Source organism: Cupressus sempervirens, chromosome 11, assembly GCF_028749045.1.
Source record: "Cupressus sempervirens isolate cs-2001-9-10 chromosome 11, ASM2874904v1, whole genome shotgun sequence".
NCBI classification, from domain to species: Eukaryota; Viridiplantae; Streptophyta; class Pinopsida; order Cupressales; family Cupressaceae; genus Cupressus; species Cupressus sempervirens.
In genome coordinates, this window is record NC_143128.1 from 31109689 (window position 1) to 31123250 (window position 13562).

The following is a 13562-nucleotide window of genomic DNA, read 5'->3' on the forward strand; positions in this document are numbered from 1 at the left end:
GGCAACCTCAAAATTCCCTCATTATCAAAAAAGAAGGGAGTAGGGCCCACTTGAGGCATATGCAAGTCAACAAGCATTCGACGACAGTGATACAACCTGCTGCTTCTTGCTTGTCCATGTGATTGCACTTGTGCCCAAACTGATAACATACCCAAAAGTAGACTTCCTAACGTCAATAAAACCTTCTCAATCTGAGTGTATAACCAATGACTTGAGGATCTTGACTTCTGCGAGACAAAATGCCAAAATCAGGAGTGCCCTTTGCATATTGCAGCACACGCTTCCAAGCAACCCAATTGTCAGCCGTTGGGGCTGCCATGCAGTGAGAAATATAACTAACAACATAGCTAGTGTCAGGTCTAGTGGCAGTGAGATAGATAAGGCTGCCCACAATTTGCCTGAATGTTCACTCATTCTCTACTGTTGAATCTGCTTTAGCTCAAAGCTTCAGCCCTTTCTCTGTAGGTGTAGAAATTGGATTGCAATCCTACATCCAAAATTTTTTCACCAAATTTTTGGCATACTTCAACTGAGATATGAAAATGGAAGTATCCATCTGCCAAACTTGTACACCAAGACAATATTGGAGAAGTCCCAAATCTGTCATATCAAATGTCTGGCACAAATTCTGTTTGGCCTACTCAATCAAATGTGCTTCACTACTAGTAATGATCAAATCATCAACATAAATGACGAGAACAAGAATCTCACCACTAGCATGCTTGACATACAAATTAGAAATTGAAGGACTGCACTGAAACCCCTGATCAATGAAATACTTATCAATCTTGAGGTACCATGCATGGGGTGCCTATTTGAGGCCATAGAGAGCTTTTACCATTTTGCAGACCTGATGCTCTTTACCTGCAACTTGGAAACCTTGAGGTTGGTCATGTAAACCTCTTCCTGCAAATCACCATTCAGAAAATTACTCTTGATATCCATCTGATGGATGCACCAACCAATCTGTGCTGAAAGGGATAGGACAAGACGAATGGTACTCATTTTGGCTATGAGAACAAATGTCTTCTCATAGTCAACGCCTTCCCTTTGTGAGAACCCTTTAGCTACCAACCATGCGCCCTACTTGTCTCCATTTTTGTGTTTGCCGAAAATTAAAAAAATCTCCATTTCTGAAGTTGTGCGGGCTGGAGGGTGGGCACTGGAAACAGATGAACAAATAAAGAAAACTTGTCATGTGTGTGCTGAGGTGGGGACTGGCACTTGCCAAAACTGGAAAACTCAATGCCACTGGTCTTTTTGTGCTGTTGTGGCTGGGACATATTCTAAATGCTGGGTAAAGTGCCAAAGTCTTTAAAATGCCGAACACAAACCACTAACTTCCAGATTTTTTGACAATTGAAAATGAGGGCAGCAAACCCTTATCAAGCCAAACTGCTTCACGCATTTTGAGAAAACATGAATTTCTTTGATACCATGAAATAATTAAAAATGGGATGATAATTGTATTACCAATGAACTCTTAAAGAGAGTTTACAAACGCTAATAATAGCGTAAACAAAAAAAGTAAAATTGTCTTAATGAAGACTTTGTCTAAAAATAGAACTGAATGATCAAATTAAAAAGAAAACCTAAATGATTATTAACTAGGACTAGCTAAATATAGCGAGAGACTAACAAAAAAAAAAAATTCTAATAGTTTATTTCCTTCGTCTATAGAAAACTACCAAGTGAATGGTCAGACGGAACTGATGAAAGCCATTGGCAGTTGCAGAAAAAAGTGATGTAATTTGTAAAAAAATGCAACCAAAAGGCTTCAAGGAGTAGGACAGGCAACCCTTCACAGACGGAAATGAGCCACAAAATCTTCTGGTTAGCCACGTTTTGAAAAAAAATGAGAAATCTCACGCGAAAGAAGGAAACTGTGAATTACAAATCCAAAAAATGCAACCACATCCCATGATCACAGTCCAAACTTTGACTGAAAACCTTAGTCAGGCTTTGGAGAATCAACTGGAATAATTTCAGATTTTTTTTTTTACTAATATCAAATTAGGATTTAAATTTTTTGAAAATAAATTCCTCTATGCTCTGATACCATATTACACAGTACTTGGGTAAAAATAAATTGTATTACGAACAAAGAACAGAAATGTTCTTATATATTTTCAAATGAGATGTATTATGAACAAAGAACAGAAACGTACAAAGAATCGAAACTAGCTATTATTTACAAAAGATCTAGAAGTGATCATTAAAATAGAAATAATCTAAATAAGATGATATTATTCTAATATTGTGCAAAGGCAGTTTTTAAATAAAACTGCCAATCTATGCTTTTTTCCCTCCCAGACAGATTTGTCTGCTAGAGCCAAATTTATAAACTGCATGTCTCATGTCAGTTCCTCATCCCAGACAAGTTTTTAGCATGCAAGTAGTGTGTGAGTTACAGTTAGGCTGATGTTACTTATTAAATAATTGTGCATTAAAGCCTTTCAGAAGTATTGTATGATTCAGTTTATTATTATAAGCTAAAGCCTAGTAACAAATGTAGTTCTCATTTTTTGGAAATGTCATTTTATAAATTGCAGATGAGTTATTAAAGTCAACAACCAATGTTTACATAACTTAAGGTTTCTGACCTTTATTTTTTTCTTATATCCAAGAAGCTCATGCTTTGCCATCTAAGGAATACCTGAATATGTAAGATGCACAGTGGCAACAGAGAAATTAAGGACTCCTAGAAATTTGATGTTGGCAACTGAAATCTTCCTATGGTTTCTGCTTCTCTTGTGCTCTAGATATAGCAGTTAATTTACTGTTTAAAACCATAGAGCAATTCAATTCAATAGGGCCTTCAGGGGCTAGTATAATACGTCAGTAAATGGCAGGAAAAAAACTAAATGGGCACTGGCCCTCTCACATTTACATGGTTTAGCGCTGTCCAGCCCTTCTGGAGAAGTCACAAGGTCTGTAAATGGAGTAACAATGCTCAGATCTGCTGCTTTTTCCTCTGCCCTTTCTCAAATAGCAAATAGGAATGAAATGATAGTAGATCACTATTTCCTTTTCCAGCTGCAATTTATTTTGCTCACACTGGAGGAAAAATGGTTGTCCACAAATTAGATTTTGAGGCAGGCTACACTTGTAATCTGAGCATCTAGCTACAGGTGCCAGGATCAGCTTCAGTGTGGTTGGAGTGGTGATGCTATCATTTATCAGTACCTCCAAATAAATTCTGCCAGACTCTACATGGAGTTGTTCCCTGCAAACCTTGATCTGGAAGAGTAGTGCTCCTCTTAAGGTTGATGCAAGACATTGGTATGCAGGTCAGATTGGTTAGGAAAGTGCCTGTTTGATGGCTTCTATAGTCGCCTGGCCTCCAAGGAATAACAACCAACCACCCACAAAGAATTCCGTCCTCACTCCTTGTGATTTAGTGGCAGCTGCATATGTTCAGGGTAGCAAATGAATGTTCTGCAGCCAGGTAGTATGAATGCAAATCTCCTGAGACCATCTGAAAATCATTAGGGTGAGAAGAAACAAATCTAAATGGGAAGGATGATTGGAACAGGTCAGTGTTTTTGTCCCAACGTGCTAGGGTTGCTGAGGGTATCATCTTAGTCTGCTAATTCAGGAGTTTTTCTGAATTTCCAACCAGACTTGGCAGATGATGGCATCCAGCTACAAAAACAAAAAATATACGATCTAGGGTAAGGACGCTAGGACCCAAAATTGGTGCCAGAAATTCAATTCAAATTTACTTAATTTATATTATATTCATTTATTTTGTTGTGAAGTACTTATTAATTAATATATTTATAATGGTACTGAAAACACCTTTATTAAACTGTGAGCTGACTGACCCAGGTAGGTAGGGAGCGCGATAGCCTTCCTGCGCCAAATATTGCTTGTCCTCAAACAATTTCTCTATTTTTCCTTTAATGTTAAACTTGTAAAGTCAGGGCCTAAATTTTTTCTTGGGGCTATGTATGTCCATCTGACCAAGTTACTGCTCCCAAGTTTTATAAACATCATGCTTCTGAAACTAAGGAAGCATGATATTTCTGTCGTAAGGTGTTTGGGATTTGCCCAAAGAGAGATAAGCGAATTTCTACTTGGAAAATTGAGCATGAGGGACCTACAGCTTCTTTTTATTCTTTCTTTCACTTTGGCCAATGACACACCCTCACTAATAACCAAAAGGGGAGCCTCTCTGAAATTCTGCCCCGTTTGGTTTTTGAGATGCATCTTTGCTCAAGTGATATACATGAATTAGCTGGTTCTGAGGGCCTAAATTATTTTCCTCCTTTGGTATCTCTTCTGCTCATAAAGTCTAGTAATGATCAGTAATATTCTCAGTCTTTTTCGTTTAAAGGAAAATATTTGTAATTTTTGTTGTAGAAGGCCTCAAACAATGTAAGATCTGCATTTGGGTTAGGTAGCTCCACCTTTGTTTTGAGATCATTGATAACATCACCACCAGTACTGTGTTTTGGAATTCTTATGCTATGGACAGACACCTTGTCTTTTGTTAGATGATGGAAGATGGCCATCAATGTTTTTTGCCCTGGCAGCTCCAGAAGTAGAATGTCAAATGCTTCATGATATCAGATTTTTTAATTTAATGGACCAGCATCTCACTTAAGTGATCTATGGATCTGTACTTGATGGTTGAGGCTTTCTTTGGTTTATGCGAATAGCAAAAATGCACTGTAATTATTATTTTGAAGGGTCACACAATTTAACCTATTGTGCAACTCTTTTGACAACATCTAAGTTACAAGGTTCGAATTCGAATCCGAGTTCGTCGATCATAAAATTTGAATGAAATCTGGCAAGGGTAAAAGTTCGGAAATAAAATTCGACATTAAATTTTAGTTATATATATTTATATATCTTAAAATATTACTAATATATCCACAAAATTGTTAAAATAGTCTAACATTGTTAAATAGTTTAACTAAATAACTCAATATCAGTTTAAAATTAAATAATATTATATTAAATTACTGTATTATATTAAAATTCATAAAATTCGAATGACATTCGGAAAGAGTTAAAATTCACTGAAATTTGAATCAAAAGGATGAAATTCAGCGAATCGTGTGACTTAGGACAACATCATCATAGGTCTTCGAGGTTTGAAAGTTCCCAACAAAAATCATCTTCTTTAGGCTTGGCTAGATGTTGGAAATATACAATTTGTTTGTTATGAGCATAATTTGAAAATGGAGGAGCATTGGGATATTGATAAATGTTCTCATCATCAGTGAGAACTTTCTAATAGCAAACAAAGCCCTCATCTTCATGCTGGCTAGCGTTAAAAAATTTCTCTTTTCAATGATCTCACACTTGAGATTCGGCTCAGATTTTATTTCCTTAAAAAGATCAATTTTTTTTTCCTTTTTGTGGGAAACTGGTCATGACATTCAATTGTGTTGTTAGTCTCGTAGGTTTTCCTCCAGCCTTAACAAAAAGCCTTTCAACATAGCTGGGCTTTTCCTTTTCTAGATCATAAAGATTGAAAAAGAGGAGTATATCTACCTTTGTTTTCTCAGGAGGTTGGAGGATACGAAAATATAGAACATATTCAACTTTCACAAATGGTTTCAATTTTACGACAAGTGCTTTATTAGAAGACTCCCTTAATTAGCCAACAAGCTGTAATTCCTCCAATTATGAAAAAGGCTTGTTCAAGCGCTATGTATGGCTTTTACGCTCTGCCTGTAGTCAAAATTACAAAATTTGCACATGGATTCCAAATTCTCTTGCAACATATTCCTTGTAATATGTAAACAGAACTTCCAAAATGTTCATACCGCGTTATGACCTACGAGATATACATCTTCGCCGATTTGTTTAGTAAGATCAACATCATGGGCAACCTGTATAATTGTATCGAAAACATTTTCTTTCCACTTGCTCCATATTGTTTTGCTCTTTCTTTAACTTGACCCCAAAGTGCTCTGCAATCTACTTGTTGTCAATGTTACAAATAATCGTCCTTCTCATTCTCTTACATACTGTCATGCCCCTACCATAAAGGAAATATCGCTGCCTTAAGGAAAATTGTCTTACCTTAAGATTTCACACTTTTCCTAAGAGATAATCTGTTAAGCCAATGATTTACATGGAGGTACCTATTGATGAACATGAAATGATAATCGATTGATATTCAATGTTAAACAAAGGAGGGGAGTACTCCTTGAATAAGCAATTACAAGATCTTTTATAATGGAAACGATCTAATATTGTCAATTGCTGAGTGTATTTTAATCCACTGTCTTCACTGGTTATCAATTGATACTGCTTGTTATATAAGACACAGTGATTACCAAATTCTTAATATAGTCGTACTTCAGTTATGCCGTCATCTTATAATCACTTGTTTAGACTACCCCTCAACATATCTTGTATTAGTAGTCTTAATTGTTGTCTCTATGATGGCTTCTCGTAGTTTTCTAGAGAACTCTTACGTAGATTGTCCATGTCTATTTATCAGTGCAGAGGTATATCTGATGATATCTGTCTTAGACAGTATTGGCTATTGACGAGGGTATGGTTGTTAATCGCTGATATCACTGATATGCCACTAAGCGATGACTTGTACCTTCATTTCATATATGACTGATAGTGAAATGTCCTCTATTCAGCAATCCTTGATTCCTTTGTTTTATTGACTTGATATCAGTTAATGCGTGGAGGCATGACCTTTTAACTAAAATTTCAAGCTTAGTTATATTTGAATATGTTAAAATTTATTTATATTGAATTTAAAATAAATTTCATAGTTTTTTAGTAGATTTTAAAAGTTTATAATATAACAAATTCATGACTAAATCTATTAGAAGTATTAAATTGCAAGAAAGAATCTGTAAGTTAATGCTAGCTAAAATGATTTTAAATATGCAAATTTTATCTTCATTCAGTTATATAGTTTGGTGTTCAGAATTTGTTTACAATTACTCATGATTGCTTCTTTTCCAATCGATGGCAGGAAGCATTTGGTCGATACCTTGACATGCATGAGCTTTACAATGAATATGTTAATTCCAAGTTTGGACAATTGATTGATTATTCTGCATTTCTCGAAGAGTTTCCAAAAACACACAATATTGCTCGCAATCACAAATTGACAAGGTGTGGCTTGACTGTTCAACCTTATGAAGACATTAATTATCGTCTGAACCATGGAGTGTTGTCTTGCAGAATGCTGCTAATTGCCCTTTATTTACATCAATCTTTGATAGAAAACCTTTCATTCCTAATAACTTAACTCTGTGTTGCAGACAATACAAGGAGTATCTAACACATTTGTTAGACTACTTTGTATCTTTCTTCCAGCGAACACAACCTTTGCAAGATCTGGGCAAAATATTCTTGAAGGTTTGTGTGATATGTTGGCTTATACAGTCTACTGTTTAGAATGGACAGCTAGGTTTTGTTCAGTTTCTTTTTTATGTGCTTACTGAGGTCACTAAGGAAATTGCGGATTTAAAATTTTAAATATTGTTTACTTAACAGTCTGTTGGGCAATTAATTAGTGGCCATTTATAATAAAGTTACTGGAATTTATTTGACAGGTTAATGATGAATTTGAGGAACGTTGGGCAGCTGGTACTGTGCATGGATGGGAAGATAAGGGATTAGGGAATGGAGAGCCTTCAATACTACAAGAGTCTGTCGATTTGGATTATTATAATTCTGTTGATGAATTGGCCGAACTGGGTCCAGAAAGATTGAAACAGGTTGCTGATCTGCCATTTCATCTTGAGTTTTATCATTATGTTGGTTGCCTATCCTGTTATTCAAAATCACTCAATAGATTGCTTACCTGTATTTATAATTATTTCATATGAAGTAACCAGAAAACCATTCTGTATTAAATGAGGGTCTACGGTTCTCGAGGGAGAAGAAAATGAATAAAATGAAGTGCAAAAGAATAAAATTGAGCATTTGTCATGAAAATAAGATATTCACCTACGAATTTGACTGCACCCTATGCTAACAACTAGAGACCTCTTTATAGCCTTTTTGTTTTTGTTTTTGAAATACTGTTTTTTCATGTTGGTAAATTTTCACCTTCCCCACCTCATTGACAGGTAACACGACTAATGCAAAATAACAGCTTATCATGAAGCCAATGAAAATACAAGATAGCCAAACCAATACAACAGTACCGAAGGGTTTTTTCTTAAGACATCTTACCATTTCCATAGCAAATATATGGTTAGGTGGTGAAGAGTCTCAGGTCCTTATGATGTAGCCTCTTTGGATATGTGTTTTTTCATTATCATATGTCACACTGATGTTTTTATCACTATCATTAATGGGTGTTTCTTCAAAATTGACCCTGTTTTCCCTGTGAGCAGTGACAACAATTGGAGAGGTTGCAATCAAATTGTAATCTTCCTCCGTGTTTGAGAGGGGCAGCTCCCTTGTATGATAGGGATATTTGTATTTTTTGTTTTCTTTCACCTGAAAGTACCGAAAGGAGACAAGATAAAACTAAAGAAAGTGTATGACAAAAACCTTATTGGTAGTCATACTAATACCAAGTAGGACTTCATGACTGATAACTGTTATGGTAAATCAATGTTGTTGTAGTTGTATTAAACAAAGGAGATGAGAACTCCTTATATGAATTTACAAAGACGTTGTTCTAAAAGAAACAATTGTGAACTAAAGACAGAAATAGAAACTACCTAATAAATTAAAGACTAACTAAGATGACCATTAAAGAAACATTATAATATTCTAATACCCTCCCTTAATGGTCATCAACTAACTGCTGTCTTTTGGTCACAAATTCTTCAAAACATCTTGCTGCTGCTAAGTCCCTCCTTGGATTTGCAAAATGTAAATGACCAAGAATCCAAAAATCGTCCATAAAAGAATAGACAAGAGTGTCCCTTCTTTAGAAAGCTTTGCAAAATGAGACAAGAGCCTGCCATTGACTCTGCCACTAAGACGAGTTTGCCACTAACCCTCCCAGAATCAGCAAAACGTCTTACCAGAAATCATCACAAAAACATCCAATCTGATGTTAGATAATGAAGCTGCTCTTCCTTGGAGAGAAAGACAAACACTGAGAACAACTAACACGATTTTGAGGAAAATTATGCAAATTGGAAAAACTAGACACAAATTTTGAGGTGAAAAATCAATCAAAACCTGACAGAAAAATTTGAGATACGGATCAGAAGATTCAATTGAGGGAAGATAGTAAAACCCAGCGTATAATTTTTTAGGAAAAAATTATAAACTCACTAGATAATTTTTGAAGAAAAAATTATAAATCCACAAAGGAATTCCACATAACATTGCGAATTACAGAATTAGAATTTTTTTGAGGGAAACAATTATGAAAACCCTCTTCACAGGGTAAAACAACACATGCAAGTGCAGGCAAGTAACAAAATGCACATGCAATTCACATGCAAATACATGTACCTTCGAAATTAGAGACTTTTGCCCAAATCAAGAAATCGCTCAATCAAAACCCTCAACGAGGCTTGTGGTTTTTAGTAAAAATCTTCAAAGATGAGCCACAAAATTTTCATGATATATACTTGTAACGATTTCTATTTTGAAAAACTGAAAACAATTTTTTGGAGAAAATTCCAGATCAAAATAGTTTGTCAATTATATGAAATTCCATCGATCTGCTCTTATACCATGTTATGGTAAATCAATGTTGTACTTGTATTAAACAAAGGAGATAAAAGCTCCTTCTATAGATCTACAAAGACGATGTTTCTAAAAGAAACAATTGTGAACTAAAGACGGAAATAGAAACTACTTAATAAATTAAAGACTCAAAAAGATGTGTTCAAGATTGTAGCTGCGATATAGATCTTTATCTTTGGAAATATGGATGTTATTACCATTATAGTCAGCTTCAGGTGAAGACACTTATGATTAAATTGTAATATTAAGTATAATGACATGTGTCCTACAACATGCGTTAAGTTGTAATTGTAATAAAGAGTCACGTTTTCGGAATTTGGTGAGACCTTCGGTTGGAATGTGAAGAGTCTCTCCTTAAGTTATATATATTGCATTTAGCGATAGGCATTGTACACTTGATTTCATATTATCAATAAAATGATCTTTTATTGTGTGGCTGAACTTTTCCCTTCATTCTCGAAGGGTTTCCCAGGATATCTTCTGGTGTTGATTATATCCCTTTTATGGTTTCTTTATTGTTGTTTATCATCTTTAGTTGTTGTTTATCCCTTTTAAGGAGATCGAGGAAGCCTTAGAAGTTGAGCCATGTCTCTTTAGTATATGGAATTAAGAACACTCAATCTGTATTCAATGAACTCAAATTGGCATTCTATTACAGTTTTGGAGGCACTTGATGTATCTATGATTTCTTCTCAATCAGGAAATTCCACTAATTTGGTGGCTTTGAATTCTCAAAATAGAGCAAAGGCTTTTGGTGGTGAGAAAGAAGATGATATAAATTGTAGGCGCTCGAGTTGGAACTCATCAATCATGTGCAGACGGATGAGGAATTTGACTACTGATATTTGTCTCATGTCAAAGTTAGTATGTGATGCTATTGGAGATTAATGGGCCTGTCTAGAATGCAAGAACTTTCAAGAACATTGTGAGAAATTATAAAGAACAGGGGCGCCAAAGGTTTTTGAAGTAATAGTTGAACAAAGTTTAAAATGAAAGATAAAGAGGGCAAATTAGTCGATGGTTGTCAACAGCAAAATTGTCACTTCTAGCATTTGTTGCATATTAATCACTGAGCTATGGAGCCCTTGATGCAAGTTATTGTTATTAAATTGATGGAACCATAGTTTGAAAATCGCACATGGAGTTCTTTTGGATAGCCATAAGGTCTATCAAGTAGTAGTGGTGTTTGCAACAAGAGTGGATGAAATCTGAAGTATTACTCCTACATAGTATGCATGGATGTGTGATACCAGTTTTAAGTCTCTGTCGTTGGCTTTATTACCTCCAGACTTTCTCCTATTATTCTTATTGTTGTGATTATTCCATTTTTATGGGACTGCATAAAATATGGAGAGACATGAAGAAATGTTCTCCACATGCAATATAAGGAATATGGTGTCTTCGTGTAATTCATTTTTATCTCTCAACCTGTATGGAAGCTTATGGGAAAGAGATAAGTATTTTATTTTTTGATCATGAATCTAGTTGATTTCAATTATAGTTGATCATATTAGTTTTTAATCTCTTGCTTGCTTGTAGGATGCATCAAGATAATGAATATGCTATGAACATGGCAATTTACAATCATGAGACTCACTTGACATTATATATTTTCAAGATACTGATATTTAGAGGGAGATGTTGAGCTTTAGAGGGAGATTTTAATTTCAGAAGGAGGTTACCAATTGCTATCTTCTCTTGGTGATTAAAGTAGGTCTTGATTAAGAGGGAGTTTACAATATCCCCATCATTCTCATATGTGCTCTTAATGCTTGTTGTATTTGTGAATTTTTCTTATTTTAGAAACAAGCTAGGTATGGTTAAATTTGAGACTTAAATGTAACTAAGTCTTATTTTTGTTGTGCATATGTCTATTCTTGTGTGATTAAATAAGATCGTAAGAATCAACTATGATAACTCTCTCACTCTAGGAGTGATCATCATGCAGAGAGAATTCACGTGGAGAGAATCTATGATTAAAGGCTTAGCTGAGATTCTTACAAATCTATCATGTTGATTGATTCTATGATTATGAGTAATTGTTTCAAGTCTATCATATTGAGTGATTCCATGAGCAAATTGGTCCTTTTAGTGTCATAAGAGAATCTAGTTGTGTTTCTTGAAGGATTTTTATGTTGAGTGATTCCACGAAATTTTATAGGATTTGTGTGAATGAATTTTATCGCTGACATTTTGCTTGTAGCCTTGTGCGATTGATTAAGTAAAGATCTTTCTCTGGCTAAGAGGGAGTGTTGAAGATTGTAGCTGCGATAGAGATCTTTATCTTTGGAAATATGGACGTTATTACCGTTATAGTCAGCTTCAGGTGAGGACACTTATGATTAAATTGTAATATTAAGTATAATGACATGTGTCGTACAACATTAATTTTATTAAAGAACCACGTTTTGGGAATTTGGTGAGACCTTCGGTTGAAATGTGAAGAGTCTCTCCTTAAGTTATATATATCACATTTAGCGATAGGCATTGTACACTTGAATTCATATTATCAATAAAATGATCTTTTGTTGTGTGGCTGGGTTTTTCCCTTCATTCTCGATGGGTTTCCTAGGATATCTTCTGGTGTTGATTATATTTCTTTTATGGTTTCTTTATTGCTATTTTTCATCTTTAGTTTCTGGGCTTAAGATTTAGCAAGATGAACATTAAAGAAACAATATAATATTCTAATAATAATAATTACAAATGGTATTTAAGCATAAGATAAGTTTTGATATATAGTGGTGATGAAAGAAGACAAACACATTTCTAGATATTAAGAAACGAGTTATCTTATCACATTCAAACCAAGATACTAGGGTATGATTGTGTTTCATCATTTATATTTATTAGTTGAACAAATGAGTACTAGATCACACAAATACACAAAGGATTATCAATTTGACATGTGAGAAATTGATAATAATAACAGAGAATCATATTCAAGACATAGGAATCAAATGCATTCTTAGTTATTCTTTTGAAAATATACAAGCTAAAAAACTCTTGGGTACAAAGTATGAACGTTAAAGTTCTCAAATACTTTTAATTGTCTCATGTCCTGGGATGAGGCATTTTTAAGTGTGAGCTTCATCATTTATTCACTATCCCTACCTTGGATTTTCAGAACAATACCAATCATCTTAGACATGTTAATTGCAATGCAAGTATCCCAATATGCTTATATACCAGAACAGGAGATAATTTGACAATGGAAAATCACTGAAAGACCTATTATCTTTTATGGTTTTGTGTAATGTTCCTAACTAAGTATTTGTTTGTCGATTGCAAAAATGGTGATGGGGAGCGAATGGAAGTGGCTGTACGACCCGATGGACAACCGCATAGAATCAGGATGCCGTATGGATGAATAGGCAAATGTATGCAGGGGGCCGTATAGTGAGGAGTGAGGATGAAGTACAAACTAGAGCCCTACGGTGTAGCACGGGGGCAGTTGACAGCCGTATGGATGTGTTCAAGAGGTCGTACGGTATGCATGTTTCATGGCCGTATAGTCCACAAAGTAGGCAGGCCATACGGTAGGTGTTCAGAAGGTTGCGGGTTACAAAGCAAGGCCGTACAAAATGACTATGAGACCGTATCGTAGATTTTAGAGGGCCGTATGGTGGAAGGTGAGCTGTATGGTATAGTTTATGGAGGTGTCTGTGTTTGTACGGGTGCGTATTTGTGTGGGTGAAGTCATGCGGTGATCAAAGATGAATTCGCTTAATACACCATGAACAAGATAAAACCCGAACAAGAATGGAGAGTGAACATAGAAACATTCAATTAATATTTGCCAAGAGATGGTGCTCTGATTTACCAGATCCGAGTGAAGTGCTATAGGCGACGGAATAGGGTGAGGGTTAAATCCCACCGAAACCGAACAAACCAAATAGGGAAGGTCT

The 13562-nt window shown here is 35.2% G+C and overlaps 1 protein-coding gene and 1 pseudogene across 3 annotated transcripts in view; one reads left to right on the forward strand and one right to left on the reverse strand.

The window, feature by feature from the left end:
• Positions 1-13562, forward strand: part of ATO (splicing factor-like protein) — a 134407-nt gene that overhangs the window by 14922 nt on the left and 105923 nt on the right. For all 3 annotated transcript variants that reach the window (XM_089811733.1, XM_089811736.1, XM_089811735.1), the window contains exons 5-7: positions 6962-7104; positions 7254-7350; positions 7548-7712. In XM_089811733.1, coding sequence (XP_089667859.1) covers positions 6962-7104; positions 7254-7350; positions 7548-7712 — 405 coding nt within the window. The remainder of the gene's footprint in view (positions 1-6961; positions 7105-7253; positions 7351-7547; positions 7713-13562) is intronic.
• LOC149528084 (ubiquitin C-terminal hydrolase 12-like) lies at positions 173-5976 on the reverse strand (annotated as a pseudogene).